The sequence below is a fragment of the Mobula hypostoma genome, chromosome 22 (assembly GCF_963921235.1).
Source record: "Mobula hypostoma chromosome 22, sMobHyp1.1, whole genome shotgun sequence".
Classification (NCBI taxonomy): Eukaryota; Metazoa; Chordata; class Chondrichthyes; order Myliobatiformes; family Myliobatidae; genus Mobula; species Mobula hypostoma.
Window position 1 is genome coordinate 34,804,405 of NC_086118.1, and position 24,812 is coordinate 34,829,216.

Below are 24,812 nucleotides of genomic sequence, written 5' to 3' on the forward strand. Positions count from 1 at the left end.
CTGCATCTGTGAAAATGGACAGCTAAAGATTTGGGTTGAAACCATTCGTCTGTGAAGAGCAAGTCTCACACAGTTGCTCTTCTTTGCCATTTCCAATGTCAACATCATGCAATTGACAATGATCATATCATACATCTTCACAAGTTGAAAATCTAAGTGCAATTGGGTTGACATATACACTCAGTGGCAACTTTATCAGGTACCTCCTGGATCTAATAAACTGCCACTGAGTGTATGTTTGTGTTCTGCTGCTGTAGCCCATCTTTTTCAAGGTTCGACGTGTTGTGCATTCAGAGATACTCCTCTGCAAACTGCTATTATAACATATGGTTACTTGGGCTACTGTTGCCTTCCTGTCAGCTCACTAACTAGGCGTGTTCACCCAAAGAATTGGATTTTTTTTTTTTGCTTTTCACATCATTCTCTGTAAAATCTAAAGAGTGGTCTGCATAAAAATCCCAGGAGATCAGTATTTTCTGAGATATTCAAACCATCCCACCTGGCACTAATAATCATTCTACAAAGTCACTTAGATCTTATTTCTCTCCCATTCTGGTGTCTAAACAACAACTGAGCCTCTTGACTATGTCTGTATGTTTTTATGCATTGAGTCGCCACCACATGATTGATTAGATATTTGCTTCAACAAGCAGGTGTACAGGTGTACTAGGAGTACACTCACAACCTCAGTCTTTCTTTGCCTTGATTATCCTACCATACAAGATCAAGACCTCAGGCCTGGCTGAAAACTTATGGTATACTTGGTATTAGTGACCTTTGCCCTCCTATTTGACAAGGACTACCTATAACAGGCATCTGAAAAGAACATCAGCAATGCTTTCTCTGCAAATTTCCAAATTCACTGATAGGATAAGCAAATCAACATCACTTCCTCTCCCAAGCCAACATTCCCAATATCAAGGCCCAATTACATCATTAGCCATGAGGAAGATACTCACATGCTAAGAAGTGTACTACGTTCACGAGTGAAATTCTTAAGACGTAACCAAATTATTGTACGGAACTGCTGATCCCACAGAGCAGAGCCAATCAGCACTGCTGAATGAGTTTCTGGAAAAGTCAGGAGTTGATGATCAATGCAATCAATGCAAACATCTTCTTCATTTGCTATCACATCTGGTGCTGGATCCCTGGTAAAAACATTGTAATCTGAAAAAAAAACAAGAAAATACAAATATAGACCAGAACACACAAAAAGAATCTGTTACATTACTGGTCAATTCTCATCAGCTGAAATAAAATGTGTGCAGGTAAAGTGAACTAAAATATTTTCTGCAGATTAAACTATGACTGGACAGAATTCCTTTATGCTATTGCAAGTTTTTACTTGCCTGTTTGATCCATTTCAGATTCTGACTCCAATTTTAGGAAAACCTCTTCGAGAGACGTCATGGAAACCCCATAGCTCTCAATTCCCAGATTGGTACGGCTATCCAAATCTTCAAACAGCCCTGAAAAAGAGTAATATTAACAATGAGCAGTCCTAGCATAAACATTGTGAGGTGTAAAGTCATAGATGAGTAGTTTGGAAGAAAAGGTACCATTATTGTTGAAAAGATTTCCCTCTCACAAATATCATCAACACTATTTAAACAATTAGTTAAAGATGCACGAATTAAGAGATCAAATACTGAAAGTTAATTGGTTCCACAATACCTGCAAATTTGTCAACATCCTGAAGAGGCAGAACATATGCTAACTCCAGATCATGTGGCTGTGAAAACTCAGCATTAGGAATGTGATATTTAATCAATGATGTCACTTTATCAGAATAGCAGCATTCATTCACAGACATTCTGTTCAAAATAAAAAATATTAGGTAATTTGATCTTGTAGCTAGATGTAGATGCATTTAAATTTACTGGCAAGATTTCCTTGCATGATGATTGATGGTATGCTATAAATTTACAAATTTTTTTTCAAAACTATTGCAAAACTTCCTATAAAATTTGAAAACACTACAATAAGCACAATTCTGATTTCAAGAGTAAGAGACAATAAATTGATTAGGTCTCTGCTGGAATATATAAGTCACAGGAACAGAATTAGGCAATTCAGCCAATCGAATCTTCCATAATAACTGATTTACTATCTCTCTCAACCCAGTTCACCCTGTAACCTTTGATACCCTGACTAGTCAAGAACCTATCAACCTATGCTTAAAATATACCCAATGTCTATCTTCACCTTTCAATATTCAATAGGTTTCAAAGGGATTCCCCACCCCCATTTGTCCAAACTCTAGCGAGTATAGGCCTATAACTATCAAATGCTCCTCACACATTAACCTTTTCATTCTTGGGATCATTCTTGTGAAGCTCCTCTGGACCAATGACAGCACATCCTTTCTTAGAAAAGGGGACCAAGCTGCTCATAATACAACAAGTGCAGGTTGACCAATGCCTTAAAAAGCCTCAGCATTATATCCTTTACATTAATTTCAGGCATTGCAAAGCAGGAAGTTGTAAAAGCCTTAGAAAGAACTGAAAATGAAATGAAATATCTTTATTGTCATTGTATAGTAGAATTTGTCATGCACCAATACAGTGAAAATGAGTTTGCAACTCTCATACTCAATGCTATAAAACAAATAAAATAAATAAACAATAAATCAAATCAAGTAACCAGCCAATACAAGCGATGTCCAGCAGTACCAAAGTGCAACTCAGATGCATGACAGCCACAAAACCAGTATTAAAGTAGCAATATAACAAATTTATGGATGATGCTTGATCGATTGGTTCAGAGCAATTATAGCTCTGGGGAAAAAGCTATTTTTCAGTCTTGAAGTGCGGGCTTAGATATTGCACGTAAAATAAAATTGAGGATGCTAACCGGGAAAGAGACAACAAGTCGTCAGTTCTTAGAAAAGAGAAGGCTAAGGGGTGACTTTTAAAGGAGACTATCAAGTTTTATCGAAATAATTTCAGAAATCTCTCTGGAAAGTGCATCAATTAAAAAAAAAGACCTAAAATTATTTGTTAAAGATGTGAAGATAAATTTTTCCCCTGTTGTCTTTAGACAAAACTTTTAACAGAACTGAATACTCAAATGCGCCTCTCAGAGAATTATCACTGATGCAATGATTAAAATCAGGATATACAAGTACAGGTGTCCCCTGCTTTTTGAACGTTCACTTTACGAAACCTCACTGTTACGAAAGACCTACATTAGTACTCTATTTTCGCTTTCAGGAGGTGTTTTCACTGTTACGAAAAAAAATCAGCGCACGATAAAAGGCAGAGCGTGCCCCAAGCAGCCGCTCTCCCCCGGATTAGGAACTGCTTTGCTTTAACACGTGCCTGTGAGCAGCCGTTTGCAAGATGAGTTCTATGGTATCGGAAAAGCCTGAAAGAGCTCGTAAAGGTGTTACACTTACGGTAAAACTAGACATAATTAAGCGTTTTGATCGTGGTGAACGAAGTAAGGACAAAGTGAGTTTGGCTTCTGGAAGCTGACGAACATGATGTTGAAGAGGTTTTGGCATCCCATCACCAAGAACTGACAGATGAAGAGCTGATGCAATTGGAAGAAAAAAGGATAACAATCGAAACCGAATGAGTAATGATAAAGTATGACTTTAATTTTGAAAGGGTACTTCGGTTTAGGAGATATTTTCAGGATGGTTTGAGTCCTTATTAAAGAACTGTGTGATAGAAAAATGCGCGAGGCTCAGTAGTCAAGCAAGCCTTCCACATCAGCCACAGCAGATGCCGAACCTCGACCTTCGACATCGAGGCGGGCAGAGATAGAAGATGATGAGCTGCCTGCTCTAATGGAAACAGACGACGAGATGACACCCTAGTGTCCCACCACCCCAACCCCCAGGCTACGGACAGATACCGATTCGCAGAAAATGCAACGGTAGCCAGGACGCACACAGCACATCTTTAAGAAAAAAGCTGAAATAAACATGCTAATTAATTAGGTGTCGCCTAGCACGTAATTGTCGGCCCAGATCAGTGCCGATGCAATTGGCAATCGCCTCTGATCTGCACCGACATTTACGTGCCAGGCAGCACCTAATTAATTAGCATGTTTATTTCGGCTTTTTTCTTAAAGATGTGCTGTGTGCCTCCCGGCTACCCTTGCGTGCTTCGTGGCAATGTATCGGTTGGTGGCCCGGAGGGTGGAGGCCACTGCACCACCCAGCCTGTGACGACTCAGTCTAACACACCATCATCAGTGTGCTCGATGTCTTCCCAACTCCGCTAAGTGAAACTACACTGTACATACATTATTTCTACTTTATATAGGCTGTGTATTTTTACGTGTTATTTGGTAGATTTGGCAGCTTCATAGCTTAAAGGTTACTGGAGAGCGCGTTTATGCCAACAGCGCTTAAGTGAGATTTTCTGCCGAGAGCATTTGCGTGAGATTTTCGCTACAGAGATCTGTGCAGGCAATCGTTGTAGAGAAGTATTTCTACTTTATATAGGCTGTGTATTTATCATATCATTCCTGCTTTTACTATATGTTACTGTTATTTTAGGTTTTATGTGTTATTTGGCATGATTTGGTAGGTTATTTTTGGGTCTGCGAACGCTCACAAAATTTTCCCATATAAATAAATGGTAATTGCTTCTTCGCTTTATGACATTTCGGCTTACGAACCGTTTCATAGGAACGCTGTACCTTCGGATGGTGGGAGAAACCTGTAGTCAAAATTAGGAACTGCAATATCAGACTGCTGTAAGATTGTGGGAAACTGTGAAGGGATGAGCTGTGAATTTTTAAAAAATGATCACTTTTTTAAAAATCAAAGTTATACTTATCCAGGAGCCAAAGTCGGCTCTGGAGTAATGGGTAAACTGTGACTGGTCAGGTTAACACAATGGAAAGGGTTCTGGAAGCCTCCTTAACCTTTGGGAAGCTGCTGGGACCTGGGATACTTCAACTAAAAAGGCAGTAAAAGGGACTGGATGGGTAATTAAGAAAGAGAAAACTTCAGGTTATAAATAAAAGTGAGAGCGTAGGACAAAACATAAATGTTCTTTCAAGAGCTATACAAGCAACTCATCATAACTTTTACTGTGCTAAATAGTACCATAAATTTAATTGTCCAAATTAAATGTATGATACTTTTCAGCACAGTTATATTGAAAGTTATGTTGAGTTTATTTAACCTTTTTAAATTTTCTTCCCTTCTATAATACAGTACTTGGTAGGCATTCTGTTGAGCTTGCCATCCCCATAAATATTAGTGTATGAAAGAATTATTTTTGACTTCATTGCAACATTCAATTTAACACGTTTGAAATAATGAGTTACAAAGATGTGGAGCCATCATGAGCTGAATAATGTCACCAGGTACTTCTATCCACAGAACTGTGGTCCTGTCCACCATCAAGCCTGGTCTTCTAAATCATATTCCACTGCTGAATAAGCTATAAGTGGTAAAGCTGTGAAGGACATCAGCATTATGATACCTTTCCCAGTGGAGTTTACAAGCAGTTTCATCTTTGCAGGCATTATAATTTCTATATTTAGAAAGTCAAATTCTGTGGATGAAAAGATAAAGCTGTTCTAATCAAAGTGCTCGGAGTTACACAGATGCTAACACTAACCCTCTGCACCTGGGAAGAGGCTGTACGCAAGCAAGTGAAAAATAATGATCTTGTTATTTTTATTCTCAAGGGATATGTTGTAACTGAAGAAATCAAAGGCCATCTGAAAAAGCACATTATCAAATACTGTTTTTCCTTGCTCCTTATCTGATGCTGTGAGATCCTTCCAGCAGATTACTGATGGGGGAAAAAGGAAAAGCAGTTAAAAACTGAGAGTTGTGGTCACCTTAAATTGAAATGCAAGGTCCCATGGGAACCAAAGAAATTTCTAGAACTGCAGAATTTCAGAAACAGCTAATAGCTCTCCAGATAAAGTTAAGTTGCCCATACATGGTCTTAAACAGACTGCTTAGATCAGGGAGGCATGGTTGCAAGTTTGGTGCTGCCTTCAGCCATATTTCAAGTTGTCTCACTTTATATAATACAAGTCAGCAGAAATTTCTGGACCACTTAAATTATTATAATCCCACTGTCACACATAGGAATTTAAAGCTTCATTGCTTTTTAAAAAGAACTGCAGAAAATAAAGTGATGTTTTTAATATAAAACCTTAAGCTCAAGGACAGATTTTACATCTTGGGGTGGCAGAGTGACATAGTGATTAGCACAAACACTTTACAGTACAGGCAACCCTGGTTCAATACCGATCGCTGCCCATAAGGAGTTTGTATGTTCTCTCCATGACTGTATGGGTTTCCTCTGGGAATTCCAGTTCCTTCCCACAGCCCAAAGACGTATCGGATAGTCAGTCAATTGGTCATTATAAACTGCCCCATGATTAGGCTTGGATTAAATTTGGGGGACTGTTGGATGGCATGACTGGAAGAGCTGAAAGGGGCTGTTTCATGCTGTATATCTAAATTTTGAAAAAAATCTTCATTTGGCATTATACAGGTTGTACAGCAATCAGAGGGCAGTAATGTAACCATAGTATTTGAGAAAGGAGGGAAAGAAAGAGAAAGCAGAATGCAAGGGGAAAGGAGAATTCAGAGGGAGGGGAAATGTTGGAATTCATTAAGATAGTTGTAATATGGAGACAGAAAATAATATAGCAGTGAATAGTAAACTCATACTGGGAAATAGCGAACTCTTGGCTCTGTAGCACAAGAGAAATAAGGGATAATCATGTAGCAGAAAGACAAAGGGGGGCTTTAAAGGGTTGGTACCAGGCACTGAAAGTCTGTAACACATTCAATGGCCCAAGCAATCAACCATAAGCTAAAGTGAACCATAGTAATCTCATGCCTGGCTACTAGCCTGGTAACAGCTTCATAAAACATCACGATGGAAACTTGCCGTTATACGTACAATGTAAAAGTGAAGCTACACACAGCTCACAACAGCACATAGGTACTGAAGCATGACACTGCAAAAGACTTACGTCACTTCATGTATATGCTTCATATGTCGGGTAGAGATAGTGGGTGGGGAGTGGGAAGTAAATAAGGAAGTATAAAGGTAATGATCACGACTGTAAATAATAAAATTTTGCATGGGGAAGCATTTGTTCTAGGACAAGGGACACCCTAGGACACCCTGTTGATGTCACCTTATGATAAAGAGGAAGTTTGTTCTGAAGGTGAACACCAGATTCCTTGTAAATTATTTTCGTCCACAATAAGGCGTCACAGAAAAAGAATTACTAAACAAACACAAAATCAAATATACCAGTATAGATTGAAGATTGATTAGCAAATGGAAAACAGATGGAATAAACTGGTCATTTTGTTTGTGAGTCTGATACAAGTGGAGTGCCACAAAGATCCATGTTGGAGCCTAAGCTGTTTCCAATCGCCATCAGCGATTTTGATGAGGACATTAAGTACGGTATTTCTTTTATTTCATGTAGAAGATAGTGAATCCTTGGAATTTAGGCTTAGTTCCAAATAACACTGGATATTGGGTTAGTACAGGGAATAGTCAGAACTTAAAAAAAAGTAAGTTGTGATCATACTAAGTGGAGCTGGTGCTGAGAGCTGGAGTCTCAGCCTGAAATGCCGACTATTTATTTCCCTCCAATGATGCTGCCTTACTTCCTGAATCCCTCTAGCATTTTGCGCGTGTTCCTCAAAACTTCCACCAACTGCAGAATATCTTTATGTTTATGGTCTAGTCCTACTTCTAGTCCTTATGATGATATAACACTAGATGGCAGTGTGAAATGTGAAGAGGGAAACACTCTGAACAATCTGCTAATTTGCTGGGACAAGTGGAAAGGCAGAAATATTTTTTAAATGAAGGGAGATTGTAACCCAAAATATTACCTGAGATTGTAACCCACACCAAATTTTGCTTTCAGGAATAGTGAGGAGCCAACACATTTGAGTTGCCCTTGTGAAATAACAGCTTTACGATCTACATCAAGACAAAAAAAAAGGAACATAATTTCTATCGAATTTATATGACAAAATACTGTAAGTCATGTCACTCTGACTGCTCAAAGATGATTTCAAATTTTTGCTTTTATATGATAGAATACAAGGTCAAAATGTGCAATAACAGAGTTAACAATAAATTCGTATTTAAATGAGAATAAGTAGGGAGCTATCCTGAAGTGGCTATCCGCATCGCCACTGCATATACAATTTTGGCAACGCGCTATTTCTCAAGTTGTCAATAAGTTTTCAAAAAATTTAGGTAAAAAAGAAATATTATTTTCCTACATTGGAATGGAGGTAGGAGTGAAAATTCATTTCTAGTAAAGTTATTGTTTGCAAAGCAAAATATCATTTTCCTGATGAGCTGATTTTACCTTAAATCTTATGATAAGTACTTACCTGCCAGAATATCAGCTTCATCTATGAAATGAGTGGTCAGCAATATCACCCTTCCTGCCTTCCTCTTTTTCAGCAAGGTCCACACTTGCTGCCGTGAACAAGGGTCCATTCCAGCAGTTGGTTCATCAAGTAGTAAAACCTTTGAGAACAGGAGATGGAGGTTAAATTAAAACATCACTGAGGTCTTTTTGATAGAGATAAAGCTGCACCTTTCTAAGTCCCAAATTATTGGGCTTAAATTCTACCTTGTGCACACAGAGGTGATTGAACCTCATTTGTAAAGTGATTAACTGGCAAAAAACAAGTTTCACTTTGTTATACCAGTTTATTTTTACATGAAAACAATCATTAAGGTTGATATTTTACTGCCAAACAAACTTAGAGAAAGTTTACCAAGGAATTATAGTTAGCATGGCTTTGTGAAAGGCAGGTCGTGCCTTACGAGCCTGATTGAAGTTTTTGAGGATGTGACTAAACACATTGATGAAGATAGAGCCGTAGATGTAGCGTATATGGATTTCAGCAAGGCATTTGACAAGGTACCCCATGCAAGGCTTATTGAGAAAGCAAGGAGGCATGGGATCCAAGGGGACATTGCTTTGTGGATCCAGAACTGACTTGCCCACAGAAGACAAACAGCGGTTGTTAACAGGTCATATTCTGGATGGAGGTTGGTCACCAGTGGTGTGCCTCAGGGATCTGTTCTGGGACCCCTATTCTTAGTGATTTTTATAAATGACCTAGATGAAGAAGTGGAGGGATGAGTTAGTAAATTTGCTGATGACACGAAGGTTGGAGGTGTTGTAGATAGTATGGAGGACAGTTATTTATTAGATTAATGTATGTAATAAATTTAGATAAATTAACTTATGTAATAAATTTAGATAAATAAATTAATTTATCTAATAAGCATGCCATATGAGAATAGGTTCAGTGAACCTTGCCTTTTCTCCTTGGAGCGATGATAGAGGTGTATAAGATGATGAGAGACGTTGATCGTGTGGATAGTCAGAGGCTTTTTCCCCAGGGCTGAAGTGGCTAGCACAAGAGGGCACGATTTTAAGGTGCTTGGAAGTAGGTACAGAGGAGATGTCAGGGGTACGTTTTTGTCATGCAGAGGGTGGTGAGTGCGTGAAATGGGCTGCCAGCGACAGTGGTGGAGGTGGATAAGAAAGGGTCTTTTAAGAGATTCCTGGACAGGTACATGGAACAGAACAATAGAGGGCTATGGGTAACCCTCAGTAATTTCTAAGGTTAGGACATGTTCGGCATAGCTTTGTGGGCCGAAGGGCCTGTATCGTGTTGTAGGTTTTCTATGTTTCTATGAATTAAAAGGAAAAAGGAAAGTAGATCGTAATTCACTTTCTGAAGCTGATATTCTGAAACTAAATCATAAGCAAGTAAACTTCCCTCTCAGCAGTTAGCCATTCTGGTAAAGAAAAATACATTCTAGCAAGTTGCTGATAAGATAATTTTGGAGAGGTTATTCACAATTTTGGCAAATTTAGAATGATATTTGTTAGATAAGTACAAGAACACTTCTCTCTACAGTTGGGCAATTCCTTGTCTCAAGCCTGAGTATGAACATTTCCTGTGGGATCTTAATATGGGTCACTATGGCTGGATGTTCTCTTTTCCCAAATCGAAAAGATGCAGATTTAAAATATAAAGTGCCTGAAAATAACTGGAATTGATCATGCACATTGGAAATATTACTCCATCAAACAGGTTGACACCTAATTGAAGCTAGATACTTCCTCAGGTTTACAATTTGCAAGGTCTAAAGAATTATGTAGTTGTAAAGGCATACAAAAATTTGGAGAGATTGCTTTTTATTAATTATGTACTTATTTGAAAAATTAAAGTTTCATTATCTTTACAGTTCAGTAACACTTTAAAAACTTGTGCCGCTCATTACGACAAGAGGCTATAACATACAAGAAAGAGAGAAATGTGAGAGTTTATTACAATATCAAAGGGGGACACTAAATTACCATATTTTGTGGAATAGTTTATTGTCTCCTCCCCGCCCCCAAATTTCATGTGACGATATACAACTGACAAGGCAGGATTAAAGTTTTTGGAATGCAACCGCAATATTTTGCAGTGGCTTTTTACACATTACCTTTCACTGGCTCCAGTAACAGACAGAATTTTATCGCTAATCAAATGCCCACATCCAACCTCTCACCTTAGGATCTCCCAAAATGGCCATTCCCATTGAAAGCTTTCTCTTTTGTCCACCACTGAGTTTTTCTGCACGGACATCCATTATTGATTCCATATCCAATTCTTTAATGACATTTAGCACCTGAATAAAGCAATTGGATAAAAATTACATTTCCGTGGAATTAATCCTATTTTATAAAAGTTTTGAAGTGCATTAAAAAACAAAATATATGTCAAGCGCTTTCCATTGGAGAAACTACATCAATGATTTATTGGCTATGTAACATAACCAACAGCTAATTGGTTTTGTAATGTAATTGTTCGTTTGTTTGTGCATGTAGCACTTTCAGCATCCAACTGGTTAATACATATTTTGCTTATAAGTACAACACATCACAAAAACTAGCAAGAAGAAAAGATATTTCAAACAAAATAGTCCAAATGTATGAAAAAAAATTGGAGTCATTGCTTTTAGTTAATCAGTTTTTGCACGTCATCCATTAAAATTGATAAACCAGTAGGATGGAGAATTGCACTTCAGAGTAATTTGTCTACCTTCTTTCAAGATGGCTCGCCAACAAAGCTGTATATTAAACATTTCCTTTCTCCCAATTCTCCCTTATCTCAACAATTATTCATGCTTCTGAAATAGATTTAATTTAATTTCACGTAAGTAGCTAGCCAACATTACATCACTTTTCTACTTGCTCCTGATAATACAGTAGTCACATTAACTTCTAATATTCACGGTCATATAATTAAAACTTTGAAAGACACAGCTAACTGACAGAATAAAGCTTGTTTAGAAGACTTACCTCTTTATCAATTTCTTTTGTTGCAATTCCCTTTATCATAGCAACTATCTTTAAATGTTCCTTTACCGTAAGACTGTAGAACAGGACATCAAATTGTGGGCAAACTCCTATCATCTTTCTGATTTCAATTATTTCATCCAATTCAGAAACTTTGTAGCCATAAACTGTTGCACATCCTACAAAAGAGGAAGAAACATGCACATTGTTTTGCTGCACATAAAATGGGATGCAAATAAATCCTGAATGCATTCTAATTATTGGCTTTTTGACATTTTTGAGGCTATAAATGCATGGGCCTTGAAATCATACACTACCAAAGCATTTAACTTAAACCTGAAAACTACTCAAACACACTGAAAAAAATCTCAACAAGTCTTCTAAGATTACAAAACACATAAGTTGGACATACAATGGCTTTAACCGTGAACCACACACAACCAAAAACATTTGTGTAATTATGTTTCAAGAACAAATTCAATTTATGAAAAGGTAGAGGATTCAAACACTGAAGCAGATTTTAACAATAAGGTTCAGGCTGGCACTTGTATTAGTTTAAGGCAGCCTTTCTCAACCTTTTTGCCCTGGAGGAACACTTGAAATAATTTTCAGGTCTCAGGGAACCCCTGCATAAAAATTGTTGTATCTAGAGCTCACGGTACATTAGCATGATCAGTAATCAAAAATAATTGTCAATGCTCTTTTTGAATTGAGATTGAATGATTAGCCAACCTTTCTTGAAAAAAAAGATAGTCAAGCTTAGCTTTCTTAAAATTACTTTTTCTTTCTCTTCCATAAATTTTAAAAACCCATAAGACAAACATAACAAATTTTTCAATTCTGCGTCAAACTTGAGATAAGCACACACGGATTTCAACTTCAACTGAAATTAGACGATTTCTATCCTTGCTCTTCATGCTTGTTAAACAAGCTAAAGGGATCAGGGGGTATGGAGGGAAGGCTGGTGCAGGGTTCTGAGTTGGATGATCAGCCATGATCATACTGAATGGCGGTGCAGGCTTGAAGGGCCGAATGGCCTACTCCTGTACCTATTTTCTATGTTTCTATGTTTAAGAAAAAGCTTGCTTACACATGTAAGAAGCTGAAAACTGCAGCAAAATGTTCATTGCTTTCCTGTGAATGGCAGGATACTCTTTTTTTTCCCCCTACAGAAATACAGTAGTTGTCCAGGGCAGGTCAATAAATCTCATCTTGAGTGCATGATCAGAATGCAGCTCACAAAGTTCTTCCTCTTCTTTCTAAATCAAGTTCTTAGTGTGAGCAGAAGATTCAGAGAAAGTGTTCCTCATCCAGTCATACACTTGTGTTGAAAAGGAAGACAAATACTGTTCAATTTTGTTCTGCAGTTCTTCCAGGTGATTTTCAATAAAGCTCGATTCTTTCTGATATCCTTAAGCCCAAGCTGCAGTGGAAACATTTCAAGGTTTCCTTTTGCAACATGATTTTTCCAAAGATCCAGCTTCCTTTTAAATCCAAGAATCTTGTCACTTGAAGTCAAAATATTTTCTCCAGGCCCTTGCACAGACTTGTCCAACTGGTTTATATGATGAAAAATATCTGTTAAGTAGGCTAGTTTTTGCAGCTATTCTTCATCTTCAATGCACTTAGCAAAATCTGGCCTACTATTTTCTTCAAAAGTACTCCTGCAATTCATCTTTCAGCTCAAACACCCTGTTCACACAGTTTTTTTAAACAATCTCAAGTGAAATGGTCTTAAAGCTACTTGACTGTGACTTTATCTGTTTGTTTTGCGATTCTAATAGTTGTTTAAAATAATCAGAACTTTTACATGTCATATGGCTGTGATTTGTAGTTAAATGTTTTTTCAATTTTGCTACATTTGTAGGTTTACCACTGACTAGGCACAATGGAATAGGACAAATTGGATCACCAGTCCACGTAAAACTCTTTGATAAGTAGCTTTCATTTTAAAGATACAGTACTGGCTGATTACTTTAGTCCTGCCCACTGCTTTTGTCTCCAGGACCCCGAAGTGGCTGCGGGACTTCTTCTGGGGCAATAGGAGGCATTGGATCTCTGCTGCGGTCCCGTGTCTTCCAATCGCAGAGGGCAGGACCCTGCAGAGATACCCGCATAGCGACCACTCTTCAAGATAGCACGCGCTGACAATGCACTTTCTCCGCAGGGGGCACTGCCTGCAGGAGGGCACATGCCTTCCAGCAGACAGCATCAGCTGCTCCACTTTGAGGAAACTGCCTCACTTTTACTGAGAGCTGTTGAGAGTATGGGGTCTAGTCTCATCCAGATAGGGTGTTTTTGTGCCAGTGAGGAATGGTGCTCTGGCTGTGAGGGGGACTGGTCCTCATCCTATCATGGTGAGTGACAAGGGGTCTCAGGAAAGTGGAGAGGTTCCAGCTGCACCATCAGTTGATAGGCCGGAAGCGCTTGTCAGACCCAGGCCTCGGGATAGCATGCAGGAGAGGATCTCACACAATATGAGCCGTCTTGTGGGGGTGCCTATTGTGCCCTTCGTGACATTCCAAAGCATTTTATACTGGCTGCTTGCGCACACCTTTCACTTCCTTGCCTTCACCTGCTGAACAGACTCGCCTTGACAATCTGTTTTACCATCTAGCAGCAGAGGAAGTCCCCAGGAAAGAGCCCTGTACATCGGGGACCTGGAGTGGGAGGTGTTGTATAGGGCAGCACCGTGCAACAGGTTTTTAATTATATGGGCACCCAGTTCGGAGGAAGGGCAGGTTGCAAGGAGAATCTACTGGTGGGTTTGCTCCTGGGCCTGGCCAAGGTGGCCATTCACGGATCTAGGCAATGGAAAGTCGAGGGCTCTGGCAGGACCGATTGCCCGCCCCTCTTCTGAGGATATGCTCATGCCCAGTTGTCCTTGAAGAGGGAGCATGAGGTCACAATGGGTACAGTAGAGGATTTCCAGGAGGAGTGGTGGGCCCCCCAGGGAATTGACTATTTTATAGACAGTAATAATCATATTAATTTTAATTAGACATTCTGTTCTAGTTGGATAATATCTAATCAATATCCATTCGGACCCTAGAGGGTTATATAAGCCAGCATTCTGAGGAGACAACACCCTCAACTGCGCACTGACGATGGCTTCTTGATCAGAGCCTAAATGTCTGCAAATGTTTAGAAAAGGACAGTGATCAACCAAATTTCCAAATTACTGCAAGCTATAAATAATCAAATAACTTGGAACATGCATGGTCATACACTTTGGTAGTAGAAATAAATATGCGGAATATTTTCTAAATGGGGAGAAAATCCAGGAATCTGAGGTGCAGAGGGACTTGGGCGTCCTTGTGCAGGACACCCTGAAGGTTAACTTGCAGGTTGAGTCAGTGATGAGGAATGCAAATGCCATGTTAGTATTCATTCCAAGAGGTCGAGAATACAAGAGCAAGGATGTGAGATGCTGAGGCTTTATAAGGCACTGGTGAGGCCTCACCTTGAGTATTGTGAACAGTGTTGGGTCCCTCATCTGAGAAAAGATGTGCTGGCATTGGAGAGGGTCCAGAGGAGGTTCACAAGAATGATTCCAGGAATGAAAGGGTTATCATATAAGGAACGTTTGATGGCTCTGGGTCTGTACTCGCTGGAATTCAGAAGGATGGGGGGGGGGGATCTTATTGAAACCTTTCAAGTGTTGAAAGGCCTAGACAGAGTAGATGTGGAAAGGATGTTTCCCATGGTGGGAGAGTCCAGGACAAGAGGGCACAGCATCAGGATGGAAGGGTGCCCTTTCAAAACAGAGATGCAGAGAAATTTCTTTAGTCAAAGGCTGGTGAGTTTGTAGAATTTGTTGCCACATGCAGCTGGGGAGGTTAGGTCTTTGGGTGTATTTAAGGCAGAGATTGATAGGTTCTTGATTGGACATGGCATCAAAGGTTACGGCGAGAAGGCCAGGAACTGGGTTTGAGAAGGAGATTAAAAAAAAAAGTATCAGCCATGATTGAATGGCGGAGCAGACCCGATGGGCCAGATGGCCTAATTCTGCTCCTACATCTTATGGTCTAAGTTACAGACCATGGATATATCTCAATAATAATAGCATTTGCAGCTAAATTGATGAACAGATTTAGGATGGATGAACTAGAGGCCATTTAACCAGGAAGTGCAGCCATGTCTCCAACCCACGTGCTGGAGGTGGGCTTTTTGATATAAAGTGATTGAACATCTGTCCCATTTACAATGACCTGAATAAGCTGGAACTAGAAATTTCTGAGCACTACCAACACTGTCAAGGAGCATGAGGTGATCCATCTAAAAGATAGAATATTTTAAAAAATAGATTGTTTTCACAGTAATTGAAGACTAAATAGTAAACTATTCAATTAGCTGCTTTTCTGCCAGAAAGACAGGTTGTGAAAGTTGCTGTACATTGCAAACTTACTACAGCTTGGAGCTAATGAAGGTGGAAATTTTTCAATAAAACTACAAAATGAAATTTAAAAGCTCTCATATTCCTGTCTAAATTTCTCAATGTTGGCAAAAGTGGGCAGATTCTGGAGCTCCCAGACATTAAAAAAAAGCAGGAATAGGCCAGGAAATACCTTTCTCATCACCTTTTCTACAAGACTAAAACTAAATGGAATTAAACCATCAATTTTCTCTGCTGCTTTATTTGAGTCTTGATTATAGAGAAAAGGTCAAAAGTGTTGGTGCAACTGGCGCCCCATCAGAGCTGTGTGCTCAGCCTGCTGCAGGCACGTGATTGTTCTGCTAGATCCAGTTCAAACCAAATCATCAAGCTTGCTGATGACATAACAGCGGATGGCCTCATTAACAACCATGAGAAGACGACATACATAGAGGAGGTAGAACAGCTAATAGAATGGTGGGAGCACAACAACTTGAGACACCGTATGGACAAGACAAAAGAGATGATTGTAGACCTTAGAAGGAGTAGGCTGACCACTCCTCATTACACATAAATGACTCCTCCGTGGAGAGTTACGAACACCAATTTTCTTTGGTGCACGTGACAGATGATCTTACTGCATCCCTCAACACCCCTTCTTTAGCTAAGAAAGCACAGCAGCATTTCCACTTCCTGAGGAAATTGAGGCAAGCGAGGCAGCCACCCCCCCCCCCCCACTCTAACCAAATTTTACAGTAGCACCACTGTGTCCTGACCAGCTGCATCACCATCTGGTATGGAAATTGCAAAGGCATCTGACCACAAGACTCTACAAAGGATTGTGCAGACTGCTAAGAGGATCATCAGTGTCACTCTTCCACCCACCTGATATGTTCATTAGGAGCGCTATGTACACAGGGCCCTCAGTATTATCAATGATCCCTCCCATCTGTCCAACAACCTCTTTGACCCCCTACCATCAGGCAGGAGGCATCATACCATTAGGACAAAAACTGTTAGGATATGAATCAGTTTCTTCCTCCAGGGCATGAGACTACTGAACTCACTGCCACCACCCAGGTCTCCATAAGACAGAGGAGTAGGACTGATAAGCCTAGTCCATCGAGATTGCTTTCCCATTGCATCACGGCCGATTTATTGTGTCTCCCAAACCCATTCTCTTGCCTTCTCCCTGTAACCTTTGATGCCCTGACTAACCAAGAACCTATCAACCTCCACTTTAAATATACTCAATGACCTGGCCTCCACAGCCATCTGTGGCAATGAATTTCACAGACTCACCATCCTCTGGCTAAGGAAGTTCCTTTAAATGTTGGTTTTTAAAAGCTTCCAAATCCTCACTAAATTTTGCTATTTTATATATCAGTACCCTGTATGCTATCTTTGATTACCCTCGTCACCACAGTTGCCTCATCCACCTTAAAGAATAACTTTTTCATTTTTGGGATGTATCTATCCTGCCGAATTGCCTTCAGAAACTCCAACCATTGCTGTTCTGCCATCACTCCTGCTAGTGTGCCATTCCAATTCACTTTGGTCAGCTCCTTTCTCATGCTTCTACAATTCCTTTTACTCCATTGTAATACTGATACATCTGGCTTTAGCTTCTCCTTCTCAAACCGCAGGATCATAGTCATAGTCATACTTTATTGATCCCGGGGGAAATTGGTTTTCGTTACAGTTGCACCATAAATAATAGTAATAGTAATATTACTATTAGTGAATAGTAATAGTCATAGAAATAATAAATAGTAATAGAAAATAGTAATAAATAGTTAAATAGTAATATGTAAATTATGCCAGTAAATTATGAAATAAGTCCAGGACCAGCCTATCGGCTCAGGGTGTCTGACCCTCCAAGGGAGGAGTTGTAAAGTTTGATGGCCACAGGCAGGAATGGCTTCCTGTGACGCTCTGTGCTGTATCTTGGAGGAATGAGTCTCTGGCTGAATGTACCCCTGTGCCCACCCAGTACATTATGTAGTGGATGGGAGACATTAACCAAGATGGCATGCAACTTAGACAGCATCCTCTTTTCAGACACCACTGTGAGAGAGTCCAGTTCCATCCCCACATCATCACTGGCCCTACGAATGAGTTTGTTGATTCTGTTGGTGTCTGCTACCCTCAGCCTGCTGCCCCAGCACACAACAGCAAACATGATAGCACTGGCCACTATGATAGGATGAATTCTATCATATTATGATCACTATCTCCTAAGGGTTTATTTCACTTAAGCTCCCTAATCATATCTAGTTCATTACACAACACCCGATCTAGAATTGTCTTTCCCCTAATGGGCTCAAGCACAAGCTGCTCTAAAAAGCTATCTCATAGGCATTTTAAAAATACGCTGTCTTCGGATCCAACAACAACCTAATTTTCCCCAATCTATCTGCACATTGAAATCCCCATGATTAACACAACAGTACCAATATTACACACTTTTCTCGCCTTCCTGTGGAAATTTATATCTCACACTCCCGCACTGTTCGAAGGCTTGTATCCAACTCCATCAGGGTCTTATTACACCTGCAGTTTCTAACCTCTACCCACAGAGATTCTACATCTTACAATCCTCTATCACTTGTTTTTCCTGAGGATTTGATTTCAATTTTACCAATGGAGCCACTCCACCCGCCTCTACCTACCAGCCCGTCCTTCTGATACAAGGTATATCCTTGGATATTAAGCTCCCAACTATGATCTTCTTTCAACCACAACTCAGTGATGCCCATAATGTCATACCTGCCAATCTCTAAGTGCACTGCAAGAGCATCTATCTTATTCTGTATACTGTGTGCATCCAAAAACGACACCTTCAGTCCTGAATTAATTGCCCTTTTGGATTTTGACCCCATGTTAGCCTTTACCTCATCCTACTGACTGCAATTTTGCCCTATCATCTGCCTGTCTTTCTGCACAGTCACAATACACATTCCATTGACTTGTATACCAACTGTGCCATTCTCAGCCCTATCATTCAGAATCCCTTCCCCATATCAACTTACTTTAAACCCTTGCCAACTGCTCTAGCAAACTGCCTACAAGGATATTGATTCCCCTCGGGTTCAGATGTAACCTGTCCTCTTAGTACAGGTAGTACCTTCCGCAAAAGAGATCCCATGATGTAGAAATCTGAAATCTAACTTCTCAAACTTAAGTTCTAGCCCAAGCCTGTTGAGTCAAAACCTGACCCCTCTAATAACGTCCACTGCAACAATGGCCGCTCCACTTGAACCTTGCATCTTTTTATTGACCCTTACTAAATTACTATCAACCTAAGCAATCTCCTACTCTGCAGACAAGTCCCAACAGGGCCTGCTCGCTTTTTAAAATTCACACGTAAAGTCCACAAGAAACTGTCTCCAACTCACGCCACGACCTCCCGCTAAGCACCATCACATTTGAAGCACCAGATGCGAATACTGTTTACTTTTGGACTTCTGTCATAAATGGACAATATTTGGTTAATTTATTTGTGGCAATATTATCTTGTGTGTTGTGAGAGAGTTATGTGTACTGTGCTGTGCACTTTGGTCTGGAGGAACATTATTTCGTTTGGTGGTATACATGTACATGGTTGAATTACAATAAACTTAAATTTTAACTCAGTATCTCCACCCTGCCCCCCCCAAATAACTCATAAGCAGAGGCCAATTGTTGCGATCTTGTTATCACACATCTCCAATCAAGTTACACATTACAGAATAAAGATGATAGCTGGGGCCTTCCTGAACAAAGAATTCGCACAATTAAATCACTTCTCATATTTTACTTAAAAAAGTTTGAGAGATTAATTACATTAAAAAACAAACTGATGTTCAGAATGTCAAACTAAATGTGATTTAGTTAATGAGCATTTAAATATAATTTAAAATTATATTCTTATGGTGAATCTTACTGGAGCATTTTGAGACTGTATGCATTTACACAAGTCCTTACCAGGATTTAACTCCTACTCAGATATGTAAGATAAAAGATTTGCTGCAGGTTCCATCTAATGAACTTAAAATAGGATTTTAGGCAGGATGCCAAGTTGCCAGTGATGGTAGTTTTTTTTTAAACAGCACTTTATAGTTGTACCCTGTCTTTTCAAGGTCTTTGAATTCACATATTTCGGCAAGGACGGATAGTTCGCCAGTAACGAACCAGCACATTACCTAGCGACAAACTATATTAGAAAAATGAAGTTCCTCCATGATGTCCTTGCTTTTTAACCACCTTCTAATCTTGCCCTGCCACTTCTAGCACATGATGCATATATTCCACTGAACTTCTTTCTTCTTTCTAAATTGTAATGTTTTGCTTTTTTTTATACAAAGTGTACTTTTGTGCTATGTTTCTGTCTATAGCTCCTTTTAAGGCTTTTTCTAACTTTCTCACGATTCACTACAGTTCCAAGTTCGCACGCAAATTTCGAAATTGCTTCTGTATGTCAACACTGTTTATATATATGAAACTGCAGATTTGCATGCATAATGTTCCAATCTAAAGAAAACAAGAGAATGCGTGACTGTCCTGTGGGGGCGTGGCTTATTCTGATTGTTGAAAGTTGCTTCTGTTGTGATTGGCTAGTTTAGAAGCTGCCGTTGCTTTTCCCATTGGATAGATGCCTGGTGTACAGTTCCAAATATCCTGAGTAAATATAATAGCACATGGAAGGGACTCACTCTTCTTCCTTTGTTTAAGGCAAGGATGTACATAACGATTGGGAAGGTATACTCAACGTTCACTTTTAACTAAGTATATTTGTTTTGTAGTGTACAATTAGCTTTGTAATGTATGTAACTTGCGGAACATGAAAGTTTGGTCAAATTTTTACTATTTGTAAATAGGTGATTAATATACTACCCATTTGCAGAGATTGCTTTCTGTATCACTTGCCAGACCCACGGACCTGATTCAACATTACAGCGACATAGTCAGAACACTTCACAATGTTCAAGCCTACTACTTTTCAAAACCTTGGTAATGGAAACAACTTTAATTCCACATAGACATCTTGAGCTTTATTTTGCAACTCCCAATAGCCAGAATGTTTTCTTCTTTTAGTTTTATATTGTTCGGTTTTTAAAATGCTGAGTAGAGCTCTTGCCCATTTGGTACATAACTGTTACATTAAGTTATTTTATCACTAACCCCATCCTCAGTTTTGTTACTTTACCCATAATAACTTCCCAACTCATGGTGAATATTCTGTGTTGCACTGCATAACCATAATGAGTCTACCTTTTATGATTGTGCTCAGACTTCCATTCATTCACTTAAGCTATTAACTAAATCTTTTTATTATTAATGACTACAATCTAATATGGCTCGTTTGCCTGTTGGGAGTTCAACAAGCATACCTGCAGTTCAAGTCACAAGTTGTCCTTGTCCCTTAGTATTTTCCACCCTATCAGCATTTCTAAAATAACTATACTGCTTTCATTAACTTTCATATACGTACAGACACATATGGTGTTACATTAATTCTAATGTTTTCCTTTGTAGAGCACAAATCCAGTCTTACCATTTGATAGAGGACATAATCCTGAGAGGATATTAATTAATGTTGTCTTTCCAGTTCCACTGTGGCCTAATAGTGCGGTAATCTGATCTTGATATATATCGAACGACAAACCTGAAGATAAAATGTATAATACAGATCAGTCATTAACTTGACATGAATGATTTTTCTTTGCTCTCTTAAAAGGAAAATCCACATCCATTTTTTATGACTATTAATCAGTCACCAGCCATGAAACAAAGAAAGCTCTAGTCCATTGCCCTAAATATTCCTTCCTGCCACCTTCACTGCATTATGACTGCAATGTGCCAAACACAAATATGCCACAGTTGCACAACTGGGCTACGCTAACACACCTCTTGAACCGATTACTTCCATGATCAAGAACAGGCAATAGGCACATGGAAACACCATCACATTAAGTTTCCCTCCAAATCACATAGTGTTGGCGTGTGGCCAAGTGGTTAAGGCGTCGGTCTAGTGATCTAAAGGTCGCTAGTTTGAGCCTCAGCTGAGGCAGCGTGTTGCATCCTTGAGCAAGGCACTTAACCACACATTGCTCTCCGACGACACCGGTGCCAAGCTGTATTGGCCCTAGTGCCCTTCCCTTGGACAACATCGTTGGTGTGGAGAGGGGAGCCTTGCAGCATGGGCAACTGCCAGTCTTCCTTACAACCTTCCTTGGAAACCTTCCAAGGCGCAAACCCGTGGTCTCACGAAACTAACGGATACCTATACATAAATCACATAACATCCAGATATGGAAATACTATATCATTCCTTAATCATCACAGTGTTCAAATCCTGCAGCTCCCCATCCAGCACTTTGCAACTCCTTCAGCAGAAGGACTGCAGCTGTTCATACAGGTACCTCACTCAAAGGCCATATAGTGATGGGCAATAGATGCAATGAATTTTCAGTGAAACCTACATTCCAAAGAACCCTGAAATACATAATCATAACATTGATATCATAAAATCATACATCATAAAGACCAATGAACCTAACTTGCCTGATCCTGCCATTTACAAAATCTACACTTTCATTATAGCTTTCATTTTAAAGTAAATTCACATACTTCTTTTTAGGCATTGTACATAATGTGTTAAAAAAAATCCCTTCCCAATGCTGGTATTTCATGCCAATAACTGAGAAAAGCCTTGGCACAGGGATGCTCACCATGGGCTCTGGCTCAGACAATGTAAGCCAATATTATGGCAGCATTACTGCAGCCTAGGCCGATTCATCTACTATTTCCACGTGGTATACATGACACAAAAAATCAAGTATTAGTATGGAAAATATAAACATTGCAAGTGAAAACCTCTTTCATATGTAAAGTTAAATGCATATTCTTCAAATTTGCCTGACTGGAGTAATTAAAAGTTTTATAAAATAATCTTGAAATAGCATAAATAATGTGCACCATTCCCCTAGAGGTATGGAAACAACTGTTAATCACATCCACTTACAAAGTGTAAAGTGTTAGAATGAAGCCAACCACAGTGCCAATGATAATTGTAACAAATAAATTCTTCCATCGAATATATTCGCATATGGAAAGGCTTGTCAAAAACAAAACATATCACCTGATATAATCTTCATCTCTCAACTGAATTAACATGCAGTGCACTGAATCAACAACGTAATAGTGAAATAATATGTAAAGAATAGAGCCAACAGAAGTACAGACCTTTCAGAGCTTCCACCTTCTTCTCCTTTCCTTTAAATAACTTGTAAACATCACTTAACCTGAAAAATACCACATACTATCATCAAGAATTGTTTTTGTTGCTGCATGTCATTTTCTTATTCAAAGTTCAAAGTAAATTGATTATCTAAGTATATACATATCATTATATTCTGTTGTGGTAGTTAATTGTGTTGTTCCTATGCCACTCAGTCACTCCCAAGTGGAAGGAGTTCAAATCTTGTACAAGCAGCGTTATCAATAAAGTTCAGTTTAATATCCTGCATGGTGCCGTACTGGTGAGTGCCCTGCAGTATTCCTCGAGAATGAACATATAACGTACAACTCTGAGATTAATTTTCTTGCTAGCATTTATGATAAATACAAAGAAACACAATAAAATCAATGGAAAAAACCACAAGACAAACAACCAATCTGCAAAGGATAAACTATGCAAATACAAAAAGCAAAAATAATAATAAATAAATAAGCAATAGATATTTGAGAATATGAGATCCTTGAAAGTGAGTCCATAGGTTACAGAAACAGTTCAGTGTTGGGATGAGTGCAGTGAAGTTATCCCCTCTAGTCAAAGCCTGATAGTTGAGGGATAGTAACCGTTCCTGAACCTGCTGGTGTTGGTTCTGAAGCATGTAGACTAAGAAATACAGTAGAAATTAAAATTTCTTCTCTGGCAGTTTTCTTTTGGAATCTGGGCAAAGCCTTCGAAGTCAGACATCATCAAATAGAATTTGCAGGTGGTGACACACCTGCTTCCCTTATCCTTCTTTGGCACATAAATCATGGTTTGAGATATAATGTCAAGCATCCTAGGCAAGTAACTGCAAAGCATTTTCTGGAAGCCAGAAACTGTAGCCACTGCATGATGGAGATGGAGATAACAAACGTACAACCTAGTGTTGATCAGCCAGGTTGACTGATTCTGGATGATACTGGGTCTGGAGAGCTGTTTGAGCTACACTCATCCAGACAAGTGGGAAACATCATGCATCAGACTTTTGCCTTGTAGATGATGGAAAAGCTTTCCTGGTGCAGGTGACTTGAAAATAGTAAAGCCATATAAATAATTACAGACTGGTTCATTTGGAGATAATCATTACCTGGCGCTTTCGTGGTGTGACTATTTTTTTGCTATTTCTCAGCCTAAAACAAAATGCTGTCCAGGTCTTACTACTTACAGGCACAGTTTGCTGCGTTTACTATGGTGTTGCAATTGGAAAGGAACATTGTGTAGTCATTGGCAAACATCCCCATTTCATTTATCATCCATGACGCAGCTGAACATAGCTGGGCTTAGAACACTGCTCAGAGGAACTCCTGCAGTGAAATATTGTGGTTGAATGATAGATCTCTTGCAGTAATGACCATCTTCTTTAGTATCTCCAACTTCTGACTTCTGTTTTATTTTGGCTCCTTAATGCCACATTCAGTCAAATGTGGCTTTGACACATAGGGCAATCATTCTCATCTCACCTCAGGAATTCAGATCTTTGGTATAATTACAGTCCAAGGGTGTGATGATACAAAGAGCCAAGTAGTTCTGGCAAAACTCACACTGGATATCAGTACGCAAGTTATTGTCGAGAAAGTGCTGTTTGACAGCACTTTTGGTAACACCATCAATCTGCTGATAATTAAGGCTGTTGGGTTCCAATTAGTCAGATTAGTTTGTGTTGCTTTTTGTGATCAAGACATACTGTACGTGACAATTTTCCACATTATTGAGTACATACAAGTGTTGAATCTGCAGTGGAATAGCGGAGGCAAAATTAGTTCTGGAGCCTAACTCTGTATTACCATTGACAGGATGCTGCCTAGGCCACAGTAAGAATTTTCCATCATTCAA

The 24,812-nt window shown here is 39.3% G+C and overlaps 1 protein-coding gene across 2 annotated transcripts in view; it reads right to left on the reverse strand.

The window, feature by feature from the left end:
• Nucleotides 1–24,812, reverse strand: part of abca5 (ATP-binding cassette, sub-family A (ABC1), member 5) — a 97,477-nt gene that overhangs the window by 31,436 nt on the left and 41,229 nt on the right. For both annotated transcript variants that reach the window (XM_063074444.1, XM_063074443.1), the window contains exons 11-19: nucleotides 22,949–23,007; nucleotides 21,258–21,368; nucleotides 11,350–11,525; nucleotides 10,557–10,676; nucleotides 8,366–8,504; nucleotides 7,853–7,943; nucleotides 1,678–1,817; nucleotides 1,353–1,472; nucleotides 960–1,170 (exon numbers count right to left, since the gene is read on the reverse strand). In XM_063074444.1, coding sequence (XP_062930514.1) covers nucleotides 960–1,170; nucleotides 1,353–1,472; nucleotides 1,678–1,817; nucleotides 7,853–7,943; nucleotides 8,366–8,504; nucleotides 10,557–10,676; nucleotides 11,350–11,525; nucleotides 21,258–21,368; nucleotides 22,949–23,007 — 1,167 coding nt within the window. The remainder of the gene's footprint in view (nucleotides 1–959; nucleotides 1,171–1,352; nucleotides 1,473–1,677; nucleotides 1,818–7,852; nucleotides 7,944–8,365; nucleotides 8,505–10,556; nucleotides 10,677–11,349; nucleotides 11,526–21,257; nucleotides 21,369–22,948; nucleotides 23,008–24,812) is intronic.